This window comes from Trypanosoma brucei, chromosome 4 (genome assembly GCF_000002445.2).
Source record: "Trypanosoma brucei brucei TREU927 chromosome 4, complete sequence".
NCBI classification, from domain to species: domain Eukaryota; phylum Euglenozoa; class Kinetoplastea; order Trypanosomatida; family Trypanosomatidae; genus Trypanosoma; species Trypanosoma brucei.
Window position 1 is genome coordinate 1548548 of NC_007277.1, and position 21553 is coordinate 1570100.

At 42.3% G+C, this 21553-nt stretch overlaps 1 protein-coding gene and 4 pseudogenes across 1 annotated transcript, besides 11 other annotated features; all 5 read right to left on the reverse strand.

The window, feature by feature from the left end:
• Positions 1–21553: part of a sequence feature (sequence corresponds to BAC RPCI93-24M18) that runs on past both edges of the window.
• Positions 517–541: a sequence feature (AT_rich).
• Positions 840–1308, reverse strand: Tb927.4.5670 (annotated as a pseudogene).
• Positions 1477–1724: a mobile genetic element.
• Positions 1477–6435: a mobile genetic element.
• Positions 6181–6435: a mobile genetic element.
• Positions 8316–8360: a sequence feature (AT_rich).
• Tb927.4.5680 lies at positions 8449–10175 on the reverse strand (annotated as a pseudogene).
• Positions 10770–10790: a sequence feature (AT_rich).
• Positions 12672–12707: a microsatellite.
• On the reverse strand, positions 13040–14593 carry Tb927.4.5690 (annotated as a pseudogene).
• Positions 16161–16205: a sequence feature (AT_rich).
• On the reverse strand, positions 16241–17671 carry Tb927.4.5700 (variant surface glycoprotein (VSG, atypical), putative; the record flags this gene model as incomplete). The annotated part of the gene is made up of 1 exon (XM_839602.1): positions 16241–17671. The coding sequence occupies one exon, from the start codon at positions 17669–17671 to the stop codon at positions 16241–16243; it is 1431 nt and encodes a 476-aa protein (XP_844695.1).
• Positions 19358–19379: a sequence feature (AT_rich).
• Positions 19522–19572: a microsatellite.
• Positions 19761–21524, reverse strand: Tb927.4.5710 (annotated as a pseudogene).

Here is a 21553-nt window from a genome sequence, read left to right on the forward strand (position 1 = left end):
AGTCCCAACATCATTTTTTATTATAAGACCTTCATAACAATAGTTTCATTAATTACTTCTCTTAATGTTCTTGTTACAGTCATCCTTGCAATACCAGCCATCCATTTCTGTGTGAAATAAGGGTAACCACTGACCTCTTCCTGTATACTTTTTAAAAATTATTATTGTTACTCCGTCTAATAAGCTTTTGTATTCTGTGTTTTTTTAACTTTTTTATATACTTTTCCGCTGTTTCTGTGTATAATCTATCGACTCCAATTGGAATGTACACTATACTCTGTTTGTCTATTTCATATCCCCTAGATCATCCTGCGTATGGTGGTGCCCATAATTATATTTTTGTTTGGCGCTGCGCATATTCTATTTCCTTCACTTTCTGCTCTTCTTTTAATATTCCTCGTGCTCTCCCGCTTCGTCTCACTCATTTCTTCACTCACTCTCTTACTTTAATTTCACCACTTCTAATGTTTTAAGTGTTTATATTTTACCACTACATTCAAGTTTCAGAATCACCACATTATAATATTATTAAATATAAATTCACAAATCCCCCATCATAATAATTATTGTCATTACTATTACTATAGATAATTCTCACTAATATTCACGTAACTTCTGATATCCATTTAGTAAACAAAATTAAACATCAGTCTTTATTTTAAACCGTATTACTCTACTACTTCATGCACATAGACAACTTTCATACGAAAATTTCAGATTTTATACGCCTTATAAATTTCATTAATTTACACATTTTTATCAGAAAGTGTTAAAATATGTTGAAAATTCTAGAATATTTAATAAATTTTCATGAATTTCATGAAATTAAGTAAAAATCTCTAAAATGACACTAAACTCACAAAAAGCAGCAGCCATCAGTGAAATTTTGTTATTTAAGAAAAAACTAGTATCTTTGCAAGTTTTGCCCTCCAACGTACAATCCGTGGCTTTGCGGTCATCTTTGTTGGTATATTTGGAGCACTTGGAGTCAGTTTTCCCATCTTTCCCTGTTTCTTGGTTTGCTGCTGCCTTTTCAGCGGCTTCTTTTGTCAAGGTGCACTGCTTCCCTTTGTCGTTTTTATCGACAAAATGGCATCCTTCCGTTTCGATGCATTTGGTTTTGTTTTTTCCTACGTCGTTAAAAATTTGCTTTGGTGTTGTCGCTGCTCCTTTGCTAATTTGCTTTTCTAATTCTGCAAATTTCCCTTTTAAAGCTTTGGTATTGAGGTCCTGGTAGTATGCCAGTGTTGCCGTTAGGTCCTTCAGTGTTGAAAGTGGTGTCAATGGAACTTTTTCCGTTCCTTTGGCATTGAAGTTGTGGACTTGTGCTGTGCCGAAAGCAGTGTTGTACTCTTTCCATTGTTGCTTTCAGCCCAAAGGCTGTCTTAATTTCTTTTTTTAGCGGCTATTCTTCAGGTTGCGCTATTGTATCTTTGTTTTTAACTAGCATGGCGTAGACTGTCTTGAAGTCAGGATCCCTGGCGATGCTGGCCACATCAACGTGGTGCCAGGGTCCAGTACCCCGTATCATCGGGGCAAGCCAAGAGCCAGCAGCGTTCTTCTCATGGGGAACACTGCTGTGCTCCGGCTACGGCATCATACAGCACAGGGATCAGCAGCGTCTTGCTGGGACACCGTTCTTCATTTGTCGGTCCCTGGGCACGTGCCAGCGTGCCATCAGCAGTATCATCCGCACTAAGATGCTGCTGTCCGGTGATGTGGAAGAGAATCCCGGCCCGTCGTTGTGCGGGATGCAGTGGAACTGCGCCGGGCTAACTCAAGGAAAGAGATTAGCACTCCACAAAACCCTTGTTGATGAGCGGATCGCCTTTTGTCTGTTGAGCGAGACAAGAATGACGCCTGGAGAGGCGGCTTGCTTTAGCGTTGCTGGCTACCAACATCACGGAATAGCTCTTAACTGCAAAGGAGGTTGTGTATCAATACTAGTGAGGGAGGGCCTACCAGTCGAGACCGGTATGGCCGTTGTTGGTCGCATTGAACAAGTGCATGCAGAAATTCACCTTGCACGTGGAACGGCGCTGTATTCTCCTTATAGAGATCACCATCACATATTTTTCGACGTTATCGTTGGAGACGACACAGATGCACTGAGCTGCCCGCGGCCTCGAAAGCCCATGTACGCATGGTTAAAAGCTGACTGGAGGAATTTCCGTCTCAAGGTTGACGAGCTCTGCAGGAAAATTGGTAGAGAGAATAACGTCAACACCCTGAAACAGAAATTGAGCTTCGACATCTGCATTGCAACGAAGGTCTCCGTCCCCCGTGGCTGCAGAGCAACGCCACCACATTGGACACTTGAGCTCGCGAAACTCGATGAAGAGATCGCTGGATGCGGACCCTCCCACCGAAGGGAAAAGTTGGTAGCCACGCGTAAGCAGATCCTGGACCGTACCACAAAGAAGAGATGGAGCACGCTATGCTCCAGACTTGCGGTGTCAGACCGCTGCAGTTGGCACATTGTCAAGAAGGTATATGCGCCACGACCACTAACAACACCGGCTGTACTTGTTGATAACGCGGCCATAACGGACTACCGTCAAGCTGAGAGGTTCAGTAAACTGTACTCGTCCCGCGCAACAAGGCACCCCGACTCACACCCACAAGCACACATAAAGACGATAGCGAGTGAGTTTAGTCCCATCACGATGGCTGAACTACGGAGATCGATCAAACTGCTACCGAGTGGATCCGAAGCCGGACCTGATTGCTTATACAACGAGACACTGCAACATATCGGTAGAACAGCGCTGAATGTTGTTCTGAGGCTATTCAGTGAGAGCCTACGAACGGAAGTCGTGCCGTCTGCATGGAAGACTGGTGTTATCATCCCCATCCTGAAGGCCGGAAAAAAGGCGGAGGACCTCGACTCTTACAGGCCTGTGACGCTCACGAGCTGTCTCTGCAAAGTCATGAAGCGCATAATTGCCGCGAGACTTAGAGACACTGTTGAGTCCCAGCTGACGCCGCAGCAATCAGGCTTTCGCCCCGGATGCTCAACGCTCGAACAACTCCTGCACGTCCGCGCTGCCCTCTGCCGTCCCACGCACCAATCTCATACGGGTGCTGTATTCGTCGACTACGAGAAGGCATTCCATACAGTAGACCACGACAAAATTGTGAGGGAAATGCACAGAATGAAGGTATCACCCCACATTGTGAAGTGGTGCGTATCATTTCTGAGTAACCGAACTGGCAGAGTGAGATTCAAGGAGAAGCTTTCCAGAAGCAGAACATTTTAGCGAGGAGTGCCACAAGGAACTGTCCTTGGCCCAATCATGTTCATTATTGTCATGAACTCGTTGAGCCAGCGCCTTGCAGAAGTGCCGTTACTGCAGCACGGATTCTTTGCAGACGACCTGACGCTACTTGCGAGGCACACAGAGAGGGATGTCATCAACCACACACTGCAATGCGGTCTAAACGTGGTGTTACAGTGGTCAAAAGAGTACTTCATGTCTGTCAACGTAGCGAAAACAAAGTGCACACTCTTCGGGTGTATAGAGCGCCACCCCCTTACATTATAACTGGACGGCGAAAGAATAGGAGCTGACAGGACACCGAAGCTTCTAGGAGTAACATTCCAGTGTCTGCAAGGGATGGCAACACATGCGACCGAAACGAGACGCAAGATGGACTTCAGACTACTGCAGATAGCAGCCATCTCAGCTTCTACATGGGGGCCAAGACGACAAGTACTGAGAGCTTTTTATCTAGCACTCGTACAGGCACACACCATGTATGGCGTTGAGGTATGGTACTGGGACGCTTCGGAACGAAGTCGCGACCTCCTTGCATCAGCACAACACAAAGCCAGTCGCATCATAGCCGGCATACCGCATGGGACGCGCAAAGAGGACTCTCTGCTGGAAGCAAACCTCCTGCCACTCAAGACGACCACTCCTGTGCGCAGCATGAAATTCATGCTGATGTGTGAGTCACGAGGCGGATGTTTGCACCGCAGTGCTGAGGAAGTATACCACAGCAAACATCCAGTCAGAGCCCTACATTCCCGCATCATGCGGTCCTACCCCCATCTCCACATTAAGCCACGCGAGCACCCACTAGAGACATCGACGCTCCGCCACAGCTGCCGACCGCTATTTCACACGCAGATAAAGCCTGTGTGCGCTGATGACCCTGACGATGTCAAAAGGGAGGTTTCCGAAAAGTGGATTGCACGGCATTTTGCACGGAGGGGGAAGGAGCCACCACGGCGAGAGCACTACGAATTGTGGACTGATGGATCCGTGTCCCTCGGTGAGAAGTCCGGAGCAGCTGCCCTGCTCTACAGAAACAACACGCTGATTTGCGCACCCAAAACCGGAGCAGGGGAACTCTCATGCAGTTACAGAGCGGAATGCGTAGCATTAGAGATAGGACTGCAACGGCTGCTGAAATGGCTTCCGGCATACAGAAGCACACCGAGCATGTTGTCCATCTTCTCTGAGTCGCTGTCAATGTTAACAGCACTGCAGACAGGCCCCCTAGCCGTAACGGACCCAATTCTAAGACGACTATGGAGGCTTCTGCTTCAAGTTGAGAGAAGGAAGGTGCGTATCCGACTGCAATTTGTATTTGGTCATTGTGGCGTGAAACGGAATGAGGTTTGTGATGACATGGCCAAAAAGGCCGCTGATTTACCACAGTTGCGAGACACACGGATCCCTGACATCATTTCTTATGCGAAGCGAGTGCTCAGGTCGGAAGAAGTCCATGAGAACACTCATAGGTTTGGTATCACGGGCAACCACTTTCCAACAAAACATAAGGAAGAACTGACGAGGGAAGAAGAAACGGCACTGGCACGCTTTCGGGTTGGGTCTTAAAGACACTATGGATGGATGTTGCGAAAGATCAACCCGAGTGTGCCTCCACAGTGCCGATGGTGCAACCCGCAACATGCAGAGATAGGGCCAACAATACAAACGGCCCCACCTGTTGCGACACGCACTCTTCAGAGAATCTCCGATCCGACCAAATGTACGGAATGTGATGCCACATACCAATGCCGCTCGAGTGCTGTAACGCACATGGTAAACAAACATGGCTTTGTGCGAGCTGATGCCCTCCGGAGGATCAAATACGGCGATGCAACACCTGCAGTGGACATCCCCCCGGAGCCCCCTCCAGTGCTGGCGATCGTTCCTCTACCATCGAGCACACGAGTCCCGATGAGACCGCAGGTGCTTCATTGTACCCTTCTGTGCCTCCAAATTCGCAGTGCCAGGCCGACTATTACACCACCTTAGAACAATACATGGCATAGGTAGCGGTAGTTGCCGCGTGAAAAGGGGGCGAGAGAACGAGTACTCATTGCAAGGAGATGGTAGAGCCCCAGCAGCGCCAGCCCCTCAGGATACACGGAAGCTGCCGTTTCAATGTGACCTGTGCGAGGCGAGCTTCGGTACACGCTCTTCCCTGTCACTACACAAGAAATTCAAACATAAAAGCATAGTGACTGAGGACGGTACCGTGGTGTTGGTGCAATTCCCTCGTAAGCGTGCCCGTGAGGGAAACGTTGACGTCCCGGGGAAGGGCGAGGTGCAGTGTGGTGTGTGCCAAAAAGTGCTCAGTTGCAGGGACTCCCTCATCCGACACTGTAAGGCTTTCCATAAAGGTGAGGGAGCCGAGCTTAAATGCAGCAAAAGCACAAAATTGCGTGCCACTGATTCCCCGCATACAAACACATCCATGTTGGTGTGCCCGACATGCGGAAGGCAGTGTGCTAGCAAAACTGGCCTCACCCTACATCAAAAGAAGATGCAAGGTATGAAGGTAAAGCACACTGTTATCAACCAACGCGGCGACTGCGAAGAAACGTCGCTGCACTTGATGAGCTGTCCCGGTTTGAAGGAGTTACGTGTCAGGTTTGCGGTAGAAGGCGTGTGTGTGCAGGATGTATGTTTCTCTAAAAGGTTGGCACAGTTTCTCATTGCGGTTGAACGGAGCCGGCCACAGGTGAAGTCCTCATTTAAGGTAACAGTCATACAACCCACTCTCCCTTCTGCAACTTCCCCCCTTATTACCGAGTGTGGAGCTAGCAGGAAAAGCACCGGACGCAGGAATAGTCCAGACACCCTTACAGACAGAGGGGGTATGCAATCAACAAGCAACAGAAACAGAAAGAGGGGGAGAGAATAATAAACGAATAACAAAAATCAAAACAAAAGGATTGCTAATTGACATCTTTTGGAGAGTCCGGGGTGAGGGGGGCTTCTCGCCCCTTCTGCTGTATTCCGTTCAACTGTAGAGCTACAACAAAAATTATAGAGGGTGTGTTAGGATGAATAAAAAAGGGAGACTCTGCCACAGTCGCCAGACCGATAGCATCTCAGGGCTCTACGGTGATGGCTGATGGCCGCGCCAGTGGGGGGAAACTCCCACGAAGGCACGAAGAAAATTCCAAAAAAAAAATTAACTTTTCATGTGACATCCCGGATTTTTACTCCTCTAAAAGGTTGATAAACCGCTTGAACCGGGGGTTGAAGTTTATTACTCACACTTGTTGGTTATTTTTCTCGAAATTACATTCAAAATAACATTGGATTGCATTTTCTTCTGTCTCTCTGTCTCTCTCTCTATATATATGTATATCTCTCTTAAAAACCTTAAAATACTTCAATCTCTCACATTTGCAGGTCATGGCGTTGTGTGGATAACTTCTTCTGCCACCATGGCTCTAAGCACAACTTTAGCAACTATTGTAGCTGCTTTGGTCAACGACTGATAAGTAAAGTTCAGCTGGTTTCCAATTAGCTGCATTACTGTCCTCCTTTTTACCTGCAGTTCATGCGTTATGGCTGGTTATAAATCTGAAGGTAGTTTCGCGCCGTTTATTGTTTATTATTATTTTTCGATATATATGGTCTTGTTGTTGTGTGTGATAATGCAGTTTGAATTCTTTTTATATGGACGACTCTTTAGTGTAAAACCAATTTTTCGCAGGTGACAGATTTATTTGTAATTCAAAACTCCAATTTATCTCCATTTCAAGGTTGCAACACATCTTCATCCCTCATCCATTAAATTCCCATCTATGTTTCATTATCTCATCTAGTTATCGCTCCAACCATCGAAAACGTTATATATCAAAATTTTAAATTTTATCTTTTTTAGCCGTATCTATTTTCCACATTTTCATCTATGCTTGTTATTTTTAGAATAACAAATACCAGCAGGCTTTTTTGTGGAAACAACTCCATGCCTGTTTGTGGTGCGTATCGTGCTGCTGTGAGGCCAAAAGAGGCTTAATGCCTGGAAAATTGAGGCTACAAAGTGCTTTAAAGCTGATTTTTGTTTTTTGTGCTGCTATATGCTGGTCAAGCAACCACTTTTTAATTAATTACTCGCTCCTTCAAACGTTTTGATCTTTATCCAGTATACCAATGTTGAATAAAGTAACATACCCATCGATCCTCTATACTTCATAGACTTCCTTCATCTCTTCATATGTTTTCTATTTAAAAAATCCTTATTCTTATTTTAATTCTGCTGTCAACGATTATCCATTAGTAGTCCTGGTTTTAAAATTTTCTCCCACTCGTATTATGTCTGGTCCACAAGCGTTAGCACTTATTACTATATCTGCATAGAAGAAGAATTTAACATTACTTTACACCTACTTAATTTTTCTTTTTGCTTCCTTTTCTTCACAAATAAATACCAGTATCTGCCTTCAGATTAAAATATATGACTTCCACTATCTCTGTAGTAGCATCTATACTTTCTTGAGTAAAGAACAGTGTATTATCTGCTCCTCCCAATGTATTACTTTTTTGCTGTGATCTGGTGTCTGCTGTTCAGTTGGTTTATTACATATTTTCCTTTCGTATTTTTCGTAAAATGTTTATATTTCTGCAGGAAACGAAGAAATGACATTTCCTCGTGCACTTGCTCCTGTCTCTCCGTTATCTTACATGTGTAATGAAGATTATCGTCGTGCTCTATTTGAAGTTGTGTATGTAAAATCTCCATTCCCTCTTTTGCTGCCTTTCCTTCAATAATATTCATCGCGCTCTATCTCAAACACGCTCATAAACTTTCTTTGCACCCTTGCAATTGTTTCAAGTGCTTATATCATGGCCATCCTTTTTCTCTCCGCCATCATCTTTTTCATAATAGTAATATATGCACACTAACCAGACTCTCTTATCATCATTATTTCTATTACCGTATTACTGTTAAGACCCTAATTAGTATTCATAAAAAACAAAGTAAACCTAATTAAAATAGCACTCACTTTTTACACCCTATGACCATACTACTTTGCACCCACATGTATGCCACTTTCATTCAAAATTTAAAAAATTTTCTATAATTTTCATATTTCATTAAAAATTGTTGAAATATATCAAATTTTACCAAATTTAGCAAATTCTACCAAATTTTCATAAATTTCACAGAATTGGGCTGAAATGCTTAAAATTCTCAAGATGACACCAAACTCATAAAAATAGCAGCGATCAGGGGAATTTTGTTATTCACAATAAAACTACAATTTCGGCGTTTTTCTTTCTCTTTGTCATCCTCGTTTTATTTTTCATTTATGAGTGCATAATTTTGTTTGTTTCCTTTTTTGTCATTTTCACAAGCGGTCTTATCAGTGCCTTTCTTTGCACAACTAAATGCTCCTGCTGTTTCTATTTTTCTTTCCGTTCTTGCAGATGCTCTCTACGGTTTTAGCTATGCATTATTTTTTGTGTCACATTCGCAGCCCGCGGCCGTGCATCCTTCTGCTGTTTTGTTGGTGGCAGCCTTGCATTTATTCTGTTTTTCTGCTGTTGGTTGCTTGTTGACTGCTGCGTCGACTGAACCTTGAGCTCGTTCAACAAATTTTCCAGCATCAAAGCTATTATCATTTGTTGCTCCAGATCGTTTGCTGCGCTTACCAACGCCGTTGCTTCCTGTGCTGTATATTTTGTTTCATCTAGCTTTGCGACTACTTTCCGCGCCGCTTCCACCCAAGGTATGCCAGTCTGGCTTCCCAGAAACTTCTTGTAGTTGACGCAGATGCCTTTGCTCGCCGCTCCTATCACATCCCCATTACTTTGAGTATCAACGCAGTCGGGTTCTCCGTTGTGCAGGCCGTGTGCTACCAGAATTGTGTTTGCGCGTTAGGGGCCGTTGCCGAGATTATCGCTCCTTTCCCTCGGCTGGCGAAGATTATGCTGATCTGATTTTCCACTGTTTGTGCAGTGAGCGCGGGGTCCTTTTCATTGATGCTTTTGATGCATTCGCCGTGTTTTTTTTTTCCAGTCGTTGGCTGCAGCTGTTTGTGTGCCTCCTATTGTTAGGCCGCTTAATGCCGCTGAGAAACAAAAGTTGGTCGTGTGGCTGTTGCTACCTTCGCATAGGTATGCAATATTCGTTGCAAGGCAGCCGCCGCCTTTGCCCGGTTTGCCGTCCGCTGCTGATCCTGCGCAGATAGATGAATGCTATACTGCTGCTGGCCGCAGAAAGTCGCTCTCCGCCGGCTGGTTTGTCCAGGGTTCTGCTGCCTTAAGTTGTTCTGCCGTTGTGAATTTTCTGCGTAACCTTCACCGTAGAGTGCTTTGATCGCCGCTTTTCTGCCTCTTTTCTGCCACTTTCTGCCACTTCTGCCGCTGTAATTTCCTTCCTTTTCACGTTTGTCGCCCTTTTTTTTGTTGCAGCGCTCGGTCCGTGCATTGGCGAAATACTGGCCTCAGCTGCTTGCGTTTATATTCCGGTAAAGGTAATTCGAATTTTGAGTTAAATCCTTTTCCGTTGTCGTCTGCCTTCGTTAGATCTTCGTAAACGCTGCGCATCTCCTCAACTTCTTTAAAGTCGCCGCTTTCGAAATAACCGTCCTTTTTAGCGTCTTTAATTTTCGACCATTCGCTGTATTTGTTTTTTTCTTTCAATACTTCTTCCTTGTCAGGTTGCAAAACGGTTAGGTTAAGCTTCTTGATTCTGGCGATAATGCCGTTCATAGCTTGTCCAATCGGTACGTTATTTTCTGGCTTGTCTGGTGGTTGATCGTTGACTGACACAGTCGGCATCGGTTTGCTTTAAAGCTTGAAAAGCTCACACAAATCTCTAAATTCTTTTGAATTTTCTTGTGCTGGTGCTGCGTGCTTCATTAGCGATACAATTATAACGAGTGCTGCAAGGCAAAACCGCGGTTTCTTCATCATAGTTTTTTTTTTGCTATAACAAAATAATAAAGTTTAAAGTGCACTTGCAAAAAGTGTAAAAATATTATTTGTGAAACCTAGGGGGCTCCTTATGAAAGGATATCAACACCGTGCTTTATAAACAAGAAAGTCAACATCTGCTCCGTTACTCTTATCAAATGAGTCACATGTAACTAAATATCGTGGAAAAACAAAGGTTTAACCTTTGAAAATTTCCAGGGAGGACATAAAAAACAACTGGTGTCATTTTTTAATTAATAAAATCCATATAAACATATATTTACAGTGCACGCAAAGATAAGATTCCATTAAATACGTAAATATAAGAAACTTAACATTTCAACAATTAGGGTTGTATGAAGCGTTACTGCTGTGTGCAACGGCAAAAAGAGAAATATTAAGAGCTTTTAAAAGATCAACGTCTATGTTAAATAAAGGCGGTCTACATCTGCTACAGCTCTCCAAAACAAAAAACTATATGTTTAGTCCTCTTTGCTGCCAACAAGGGTTAACCACATAAGTCAAGATAAATATAGAAAGCCATATTACAGAAGCTCTACCATGACCTAAATCTTGTACTTCAACAAGTCTCCGATATAATTTAAAATTATATATCAGTCTACATCTATTGTATCTATTTGTTACTCATTTCTGTCCCGCAGTTTTTTTCAAATATCACACATATTTTTTATTTCTTGAAATTAAAACTTTATGTCTTGTAGTCTGTGTTAGTGCAGGCTAATTCCTTCATTGGACACGTTATGTCAGTAACAATAAAATATCCGTGTTTAGGCCGTGTCCATGGCATTTTATGAGATTCCTTGGACCACTGGCTCCTTTTATGATGTTTCCATTAACTTTTTTGTAGTTTGATCCCTTTCTTCAACAGTTTTGTCTCCTTCTACATTTTTATTGCCTTAATTGGTGAGGATCGTTCTTCGTGCTGGTACGGAGCACTTGTACCTTGGGAGATCTTAATGTCTGTCCAGTACAAAAATGCAGAATTGGATGAATATCATCATCTATTTTTCCACATTATAAACCTTCTCTAAATACTTATTAATACACTAGGTTAAGCGGTTACAGTAATTTTATTTTTCTTTCCACCATTGTCTATCATCAATCGAATTTTTATACTTCTAGAATATTACACTGTTGATGACAGGTGTTGACAATTATTACTTTATCTTGTGAAAAGAAGAGTCAATATTACTTCATACTTTTCAGTCCATTTCACCTCCAGTTGCTTCTTCTGCGTAGATGGACATTATGGTCAACCATCGTTTTTAAAGTCACAATCACTACTATCATCTCTGAAGTACCATCTATCTATTTTGAGAGAAATATGTTTTTTTGAGGCTTGCCGGTTGATCGCACTGATCATTTTTAATTTCCTTTGTAGTCACACCTTCTAACTGTACAGCCAATTCAGGTCCATACTATATGTGTCTATCATCTTACTTTTTTCGCATGGACATTATGAACATTGAATAAGAGTCGCCGCTACTAGTTTCTTTGATACTACTTCCCTTTGGAACTTAAGTACTCCTGTTTCTTCCATTTGAGCTATTTATTTTTAAACTTGTGTGCTATATTTTGACTCCTTTTAAACATAGCGATACAGAAAGCTTTAGGGGAACAAGAACCTTGTGTAGAACAGCTAGGCTACTGTGGTTTCTATAAGCTAAGGTGGATTCAATCAACCTCTATTAAATCATTTTGCTTTTAGTCTGCTGCCTCCGTCATTTAGGACGAACTTTCCTCACCTCTACCTGTCTTCGTTTTAGAAAAACAACAAAATACTTGATTCTATTCAATAACCTTGACAGTTACCGTGAGTGTAAAGGGGTACTAAGTGTCAGTGTGTCTTGGCTACTTTTGAAGAAATACCACTTTTTTTGTTTTCAACGTTTATACTTCAGTGCATATTTCCGTTTACTGCCAGTCTTTCAAAATCCGGTGTTTTTTCTAGTTTCTGCAAGTTTTTGTTGAAATAATCAACTGATTCAGTTGGTACAAGATATTATTTGCGCTTTACTTCCAGTGAAGGGCACGCATTTAAACGAATAATATATCCTTTAGGTAGTAAATTTTCTGAAACAGTGGCGGTCACTGATCCAGATGTTTCGGTGTCTATTTTTGTTTTTACCATTTTGTCTCCTGCCAATGTTTGTTCAGATAACGTAATAACGCCATTTGACATTGCAATGAACTCTCTCCCTCTCTATCATTGTCTTCTATATTATTTCTTTGTGTATAATGATGCCCCTATCCAAATTTATATTTGCAACTGCGTCTGTTCTATATACCATCTCTCTTTCTGTATTTTAGAGTTTTCTCTAATAATGTAAGTCATGCTATCTCTTTTACTTATTTACTCCCATTGCGACCTTACCGTCATTTTAAGTGATCGTATTGTGTTACCTCATCTATTCTCCACCACAAGTCTTATTATAACATTCGTATACACACACTCCCACAACATTCTCCTGTGAATATTATTACCATTATTATTATTACTACTTTTATTATAATACGAGTGCATTCACATTTACATTTTATTCCGCTACAACTATAAACCTGTTTGATATGCGTATAGTAACCCCAACTAATAGCCATAAAATAAACAGAATAAACCAAATTAAAACTGCAGTAATTTTTGATACTCTATCACATTACTACTTTTCTCCCACAATCCACAGTCATACATATTTTTCAAGTTCTTCAAAAGTTGCACGTTTTGAAAAGTGTATACAAAAGTGTATACAAAAGCGTTGAAGTATGTAAAATATTTAAAAATGTTAGCAATTTCATAAATTATATAAATCTCATAGATTGGTAAAAAATACGTTGAGTTTTCGAACTCTTAAAGCTGAAAAACTTACAAAAGCAGCAGCCAGCAGAGTCAATTTCGTATTTACAAGAGTGCTGAAGTGCTTGCATTTATCCTCAATCCATCCACATTTAGGTTTTTCTCCCGGACCTAGTCCTGAATTCTCTGCCTCACACTCCTCTCTTTTCGTGCAATAAGAGGATTTTTTACCTGCTTTGTTTCTTTCTTCTGCTTTTTATGCTTCCTTCTTGTGTTCCTCACTCAAAGTCCACTTTTTGCCTTTGTCATTTGTAAAAACAAAATGACAGCCCTTTTCCTTCAGTTTTCTGCATGCTGCCGCGTCTAGAGCCTCATTGCAAACTTTTTCTGCCTTTTCTCCCTTAGTGTTTATTTCTGCTTGTGCCTGTGCTTTGTTGCTGTTGTTCGGGGATGGTGGTGGAAGTGCGGTTATCATTCTATACAGCTGTCGGGCTTGCCGGACTAGATCTTCAAGGGTCCTAATACCGATTTGTAAGTCGGCTTGCGCTTCGGCCAATTGCTCGAGGTCGACAGCAGCAGCCGCAAGTTCGTTGTACCAGTATATGCCTGCTGCTCTACCTGCATCCTTAAATGCATTACTGTAGTCGATGCACAGCTTGCCAGCGTGAGCGCCGCACGCATTGCTGTCGCTTTCTCCCAGGTAAATGGTGGCTTGCGATGCGATGTCTTTGGTTGCGTCCTGCTTGAGCCGGCTGTTGAATGCTGCTAGGGCCATGCGGATGTTGGATGCCGATAAAGGCTTTTTCGGTCTCTGTTGGCATTTCTGTTGTAATACTTGCCACGCCGCCTTTTTTCCGTTTAGATCGCAGCTTTCCCAGCTCCCTGTGCTGCACCCGGTTGATGCAAAGCCGCATGGCTGCCTTGATGAGCTTGTCGTATCTGCCATGCAAAGACAGAACATGTCTGTGACTAGACTTTTGCCTGTGTTAGGTTCCTTGCACCCCGCGGCGCGGTTGGCTCCAGGCGTGTGACCGGTGTCGGCCCCGCCGGTTAGAGCTTTCAGGTTTTGACCGTACAGGGCATTGGATAGCTTGGTGTTTGCCGGGCATTTGTCCGGGTCGGCTTGTTCAGAAGCCTGTTGGACCAGTCTTGTGTGTTCAATAGCTGCTTCCTTTGCTAATTTATGTATTGCTGCTTGGAAAGGCCGTGCTAGCGCATTGGTTCTAGCTGCTGACGGTATCTCTGGGTATCTTCTGGGTGTTTGCTCCTTCACTGCTTCCTTGATTGCTCTCCATTTTAGCCAGTGGTCCTTACATTCGGCTGTGCTCTCTGTTTGAGTTTTACACGAGCCCTCCGCTGCAGCGTTGTCGTCCTGTAAGTGTCCGTCAGGTACGTTGGTGATATTTTCTGCATCGGTTGTTGCTGCCACAAATTGATTTATTTCGTCGACAGCTGTTGTTGGTATTGTTATTTTTGAGTACGCCTCCGCTATACTTGCTGAAGCCAGTCGCTCGAGGTCGCACAGCACCGCGAAATCTGCTGCGTTTGCACCGTCTAGTGCCGCACCCATCACTTGTGGCGCACTAAGTAGAACGTAACCCATCATTGCTAACAGAAGCGTTGATGCAGCCGTGATACTGTTTGTGTTCCACTTTTCTTTGTTTAGTTCCTGCTTTTTGAGCATAAAACTTCGTATGGCAGTCAAAGTACCGCGTCTTTTGTTGATTAAAGTTGATTATTAAGTCATGTACTTTTTCCAGTGTTTCTCGTGCCGTGTTTTTCTTACGACCGATGTATGTTATTTTGCCCCTGTTTATACGTCAAACGTGCCGTCGTGGCGGCATTAAATATAACATTTTCCCCCGAAAATTTGTGCTTGGTAGAAAACTCATTATAAATAGTGGTTTGCTATAGTTGGTTTCATTGTCTTGCAATTTGGCACATCGATAATTTTACTTTTGGCCGGTTGCTTTCGGATATTATCGTTTTTCCTTCCAGCGTCAATGAAAGAATAACACAGACATTAGCAGCCGTTTCCCGCGGGTTCTATACCGCCTGCAATCTTTTGCAACTTGCTGCTTGTTGCACTTTTTTCACGGTTTGTGTTTATTCTCTGCAGGTTTTGTTGTTTATGTTTTTGATAAGGGGTTTTCTTTCTTTTTTGTGCCTCTTATCGTGGACATAGGTGTAAATAGATTCTAGCTGTTTTGTATTTTTAATGGGAAAATAAAAAGGGAGCATGTTTTGGGCTACTATTTTGGAAAGTCAGTGACGTTAAAAGAACTTATTTAGGCCGCGGTTTTCCCTATTGTGTAATACCAATATGCCTTGATCCGTACATCTATCTAATATAATTAAACCTTATGGCTGCAGCTGCAGGGTTTCAGAAGTTGTTCTGCTGGCTGTCTCGTATGGACTTGTAATAACAAGATATCGTTTTTTTGCACACACTCCCCACCTACCTCCAGTTTTTTCGACGAACTGTTGGTTTCCACCACAAGCTGTTGATGGTTGCCATCTTCTGCACAGACAGCATTTTGCCCTGCTTCTTCTTTTCAGATTTGCGCCGCTAATCAACTGTATGCGATTACCTTTATATGGATTAATCGGTCTTTGAACAGCTTTAGTGTCAGGCGTTTGAATCAATGTGGTAGTAGAGGTGCACCATTACTGATTGATGCTCCTCTTAAACATACTATTTTACAATGTGTTCGTTGTATTTTCATATTTTGGTGTTTTTTTTTGCCAGAACTTTAAACGTTTTAATCTGTTCTTTTTCATCGCTGCGTGCAACATGGTAGTTATATTTTGTCTCTTCAGCGCTTTATGCCTCATTATTATTTCGCATCATTATCCCTTGTTTCTTTGTTGGTTTCACAGTGAATATAATCTTTCTCCATTGTACATTGTCCTCCATAATAATATCCCTTGTCATTCATGTCCCTTATATGTCATCACATATCCCCATTTTACCCCTGATATTGTTTCAAATGCTCCTATATTAGGCGCCAATTTAGTATTCACCACTATGTTTTGTAACATTAGTATACACACACTCAGAACATTTTTTAATTTTTTCCTTTGTGTTGTCATCATAGGTACTATTAATATTATAGCCCTAACAGACAGAAAAAGCAATATAAACTAAAATATACTAGCGTTTTATATAAGTCTAAAAAATCATTTAAAATATCATATTTTTATAAATTTCATAAAATGGAGCAAAAAAATTTACCAATAATTATTAAAAGTATTATCCTAGAAACAAAAACTGCAAGCAAAAAAGGGCCTTGTTAATAATAAATAAATTTCTTCCTGTGGCGTTTTGGGTACCTTGTGTTCCTGCTCCTTCCACTTTCACTTCCTCTTTTTCTACGCATTTTCCACCTTTTAATTCACATTTTCCACTTTTGCACTCATCTTTGCTTTTGGTTTTGCAATCATTTTCTTCTTGGTCAGAGCCATCTTGCGCCTGAGTCTTGCTTGGCTGTTTTTTTTCACGTATTAGTTTCGCTGCACTGTAGTACCCCGCTGCTCGAAGGACTTTGATGGTTGGACCTACTTTGTTTAGAGCTACTGGTTTGTCTTCTCCAATAGAGCTTCCTGAAACCTCAATACTGTCTAGCAGATCTAGTACCCACCTTTGGAAGTCATTGCTTGTTTCGCCATAAAGTGTTTTTTCTAGGGTATCTACTTGGTTTTTAATTGTGGCTGTCGAGTATTTGGCATCTTCTTTGACTAAAGCTGTTGCCATTCTTTGTCGAAATTCCGCAGTTGTTGTCATCGTGAACGCTTTGTCGGCAGTGAATATGTACGGCAGGTCTGCGACGTTGTCCTCTAGCTCTTTAACGTCCTTCAGGAGCTGTGTTAGCTCAGTTTTTATGGGGATTGCGTTGCTTGCTTCGCCGTCCGTTGCTGCGTATTCACCGCCCTCGGCCACTTTGCGCTTGAAAGTGATGGCTGCTGTTGTGAGTGGTTTGCCTTGCAAGAGCATCATGTTGCTTGTTCCGCTGGACTTGTCATGGCATTGTTCGGTGGTTGCCGTCGTCCCCGCTGTGTAGCACAGTCGTGGGCCCTGTGTTAGTGTCGTAGTGTGCGGCGTTACCTTTAACTGTGACATTACAATGTTGTTTGTACCGTCTGCTGCTTGGCCGCCGCCGGGTACTGGCTGTCTTGTGTTATCGGCACTGAAGCACGCCCGGAATGTCTTGATGTTTAGGTTGAGTGATATTGCGTCGCCGTTATTGGCACTTATGAAACTTGCGACAGCTGCTGCCTCTTTTCGTTCGATCGCTGTTAATTCTAGGTCCCCCACAATGTCTTGTTGGGTTGACAAAGCCTGTAGGCTCCGGATCCCGCGAATTAATGCCGGTCCTTTGAACTGCAGGTTTTGTAAAGCGTTAGCTGCATCTTCAGCTACTGTCGCAGCTAATAAAACCAGTCCCGCTCCTTGTTGACTCCCGATCTTGTTTCCCGCTGCCGCCAATTTTGTGGCCATTTGCCATGCGGTGTTTGTTGCTTGCATGCTGTTTGTAAAAGCCGCAGAAGCTTCGCCCGCCATATGGTCGAGGTACGCCGCCGTGTCGCACGCTGTTGTTATTTTGGCATCGCGCTTGTGCAAGTCTGATGCCGCTGCCGCGATAGTTATTGCGAAAAAAGCTGTGAACTGTTGCTTTATTGCCATTTTGCGCACCTAACTGATTATTAGATTTTTTGTTGCTTGGCTGCTACAGCTGTGAATAATGATAGGTTGAGTTGTTTTGTTCATCTCGAGTGTTAATGTTGATGTTTGTTCGGAAATTAATGCGGTAATGTGACTTTGGTGCCGGATAGATTTTTCAGCGCTCTTTCAGTTTGACATTTTGCTTTAATGAAATAAGCATTCTTTGGTTTTCACTGGCCATCGCGTAGCGGAGCGTTTGCTTTTTTTCTAGCGGTACGGTGCCTTCCGTTTCCGATGCCGACTGCAGCACGATTAGTGCCCTTTTTACCACTTTTAGCCGATCTCTGTTTGAAGAAATGCTTTGATAAACGGGTGTTTCGGAAAAATGAAAGAGTAGCGTTACGGGTAAATTGTGGTTTCGAGCTAGTGTCGTTGTGTGTCTTTTGTACCCTTGGCCGCTGTTCTGTTCAAGCGTCATGACACGCGGTTTTATGGTATAGTTCTTTTCTGGAGTTGTTGTCGCGTATCGACAACAGTGGCTGTTGAAATAAATATGAGGGTTACTATGGGAAGTATCAGTGATGTCGATATATATATTTTAAATGCTTTAACTCCTCAACTAAGATCCTTGTATTTCACGTTTGGGTCGCCCATGCTCACGGTACGCTCAGTGGCTCGCGAACCCTGATGGTATTGCGAATTTTGTACAAAAGTATATCTTATTAAGCTAATATATTTCTGTATGTTAATCTGATTTGTATAATAAAGCATCTCTATCTATGACATTTAAAATTCAATGTCACTATATACTTTTACTGTATTCCATTTATTGTTTCGTGCGCGCAGCAACAATTACAAAATTACGAGGCCGCTTTTGTTCTACAAACGTCTGTTCTTATTTCGCACTGTTACTCCTGTTTATTGTCTGTTTTTATGTCATATTCTTCCAAATTGTCGCCAGGACAGCACCATTTTGGTTTTATTTTCCCTTATAATGTCTATCAGTTCCACCTCAGTGTATATTGTTATGTTAATAAGTTGTTAATTGAATTGGCTTAACGCTTTGTCATTGAGCCAATAGGGGAGTGGAAGAGTATCAACACTAATTCTTTCTAATTCTTAGACATCCTTCACCACCTCATATATGAGGTACTTTAAGACGTTTCTGCACTTTTATTGTTCTATTCCTTTCTAAGATAATTTCTTAGTCTTCATAGTTTTCTAAAAAAAATCATCTGATAATATTAAATTGCTTCCCACCAATGTTGACCATTATCACTATGTCTGATGAGAACATGACTTTAAAACTATTTTACACATGAAAACCCCGTTTTTCTTTTTTATTTTTCTTTACAGCTGGATACTAGAATTCACAATAATGTTAAAAAGCACAGTCTTTACAGTCATCTGTGCAGCAAAATATATTCATTTTTGAGTAAATTGTGGATCTGCTTCAGTTATTTATCCTCTGCCATTTCTTCTGTGATATACTGTTGTGCTTTAACTTTTTGAAGTCTGAAATTTCTTTCTTATATCCTTTTTTATCTTAGTTTCTGCATATAACGTAGCGATCCACTCTCCTCCTACATTTCCCTCTGTCTCTACCTCATTGTTCACTCCATCACCTTCTGAATATAATTATTTACATATTAATATTTGTGTTTGAAGAAATACGTATACCAACTCTTTTTAAATCTTTTTCTTCTCTATTTTTTAAAAATAATATTAACTTTTATCTCTCCAATTCACCATCACTTTATTAGTCCTCTATCACCTTTGCCATTTTTAACTGCTTTTAGTTTGGCTCACCATTTAGTCATTGCCACCACTCTTATTATAATATTCGTATATACACTCTCACAACATTTTCCTATCATTATTATTACTATTATCGTCATTGTTATCATTATTGTTTCTATTATAACGCGACTTATATCCTTCAACAGAATAAACAATTGTAAAAGCAACTCTCATTTTTCATAACCTATCACCATACTTGTTCGAATACAGAGGCCATTGTCATTCCAATTTTATAAAAAGTATTATAGTTTTCAACAATTTGTACATTCATATCAAACAGTGTTGAAAAATATCAAACTTTGGCAAAATCTCAAAATAGCAAAATATCGTAAATCGTATATGATGAAGAAAAAATCGTTAAAACTATATCAGAGTCAAAAAAGAACACCAATGGGAGTCAATTTCTTATTGACGAGGAAACTGGAATCACGGCATTTAAAGCCTTATCACCTCCACTCTTGTCTTCACCAATCCATCCGCATTTACGAGGTTGTCCTTCTTGAATTTCGTCATTAGCTTTCTCACACTCCTGTTTGTTGCCATAATCAGAGTACGTTTTACCTGTTTGCTCTCCTGTTCCTTCTGTTGTGGTGTCTACTCATGCTTTAGGTTTGCATTCCTGTGTTTTTGCATCATAGTCGCAGTCGATAGCTGAACATCATTCTACTGTTTTGTTTGTGGCTGCCTTGCATTTATTCTGTTTTTCTGCTGTTGGTTGCCTGTTCGCGCCTGTAGAGGCCGTTTCTGCGCCGTGTACAGCGAACAAATCCCTCATTAATAAAAGCGACTCCATTTGTGTCTTGACGCTTTCGGCTTGTGAAATGAATCTGAGGCAATGTTTGAACGTCGAGCTTAGGGTTTGAAGGTGCGTTGCCGCGGCGTCGATCGCTGCTAGCCACCTTATCTGCTTGCCGGGTTTTAGTACCGCCGCGTAGTCTATGCACACTCTTTTCTGAGCTGTCTGGAACCGTGTTCCGCTCTGTGATGTGCACGCTGGAGAGTCGGTGTTTTCCAATACGAACGCTCCGTAAAACGTCCGCGCCGCTGCTTCGCTCTTAGCTAAGGTGGTTGGCCGCGTCCCTGCGTTTATTGCACCTGTGCCTAGCAGGCTAAGAAACTTCGCGGTCTCTGCGAATAGAGCAGTTTCTAGGTTTATTTTGCCTGTTGCAGCTGCTCCCTTCGCGCATTCTGCTTTTAGCTTTTGCCAGTTGCCTAGCGCCTTCGCGTTTCTGGCGTTGGCGGCGCCTATGTCTTGGAGTCCGCTAACGGCGTTTTGCGTACATAAGGTTGTTGTGCTACCGTTGTAGCCTGTGCACAAACAGACAGTGTCTGTTGCTAAAGTTGCCGAAGCTTTTTTGCCGCTTTCAGCGGCTGTTTTGGAGTTTGAATCGCGGTCGGTTTTTGCATCCATTGGGAAATTCGGACCGTCTGGTTCCAAGTCTGTCGTTTCTGCAGTGATTTTTCCTTTCACTGACTGCGCGTATTCGGCCCCGTAGAGTGCCGTAAGCATCGCCTTTTTTGCTTGCTGCCGCTGCTGATTCATTTGGTGTCTCAATGGTGCTAGAGCTGCGTCAGCTGCCAAGGCTTTATTTATTAGGTGGCTGAATTGCCGCCTGAGCTTTCCATTTTCCGCTTCTGTTGTTGGTGGTTTGTATTTTGAACTGAAGGGCTGTGCTGCGCCTTCGTTGTTTGTTATTTTAGCTGCAGCTGCTTGCATTTTCTTATATTGCTCTTCTGTTAATCCTGTGAAGTATCATTTAGTGGTTTGTTCGTTTTGCAAGGCTGTAAGCTGCTTGGCTTGTGGTTGTGTTTTGAGGTTATCTAGAATTTCTTTTTCGGAAACTGTCAGATTTAGCTGCATTATTTCTGTCATTAAAGCTGGCATTTCATCATTTATCGCCGTTTGCTGGCCTGCGCCTGTAGCAGGTAGTTTTGGCTCTGCCACAGGTAATGCCAGCAACCTATAAATTGAGCAAAACGTGTGAAACACTCGGGAGTTCTCACCGACCGCATTTGCACGTTGTGATGAAAAAATAATCGCGACTGATAGCTCCAACAGAATCTTCCAGTGCATGGGTGGACAGCACTAGCGGGAGCAAAAAT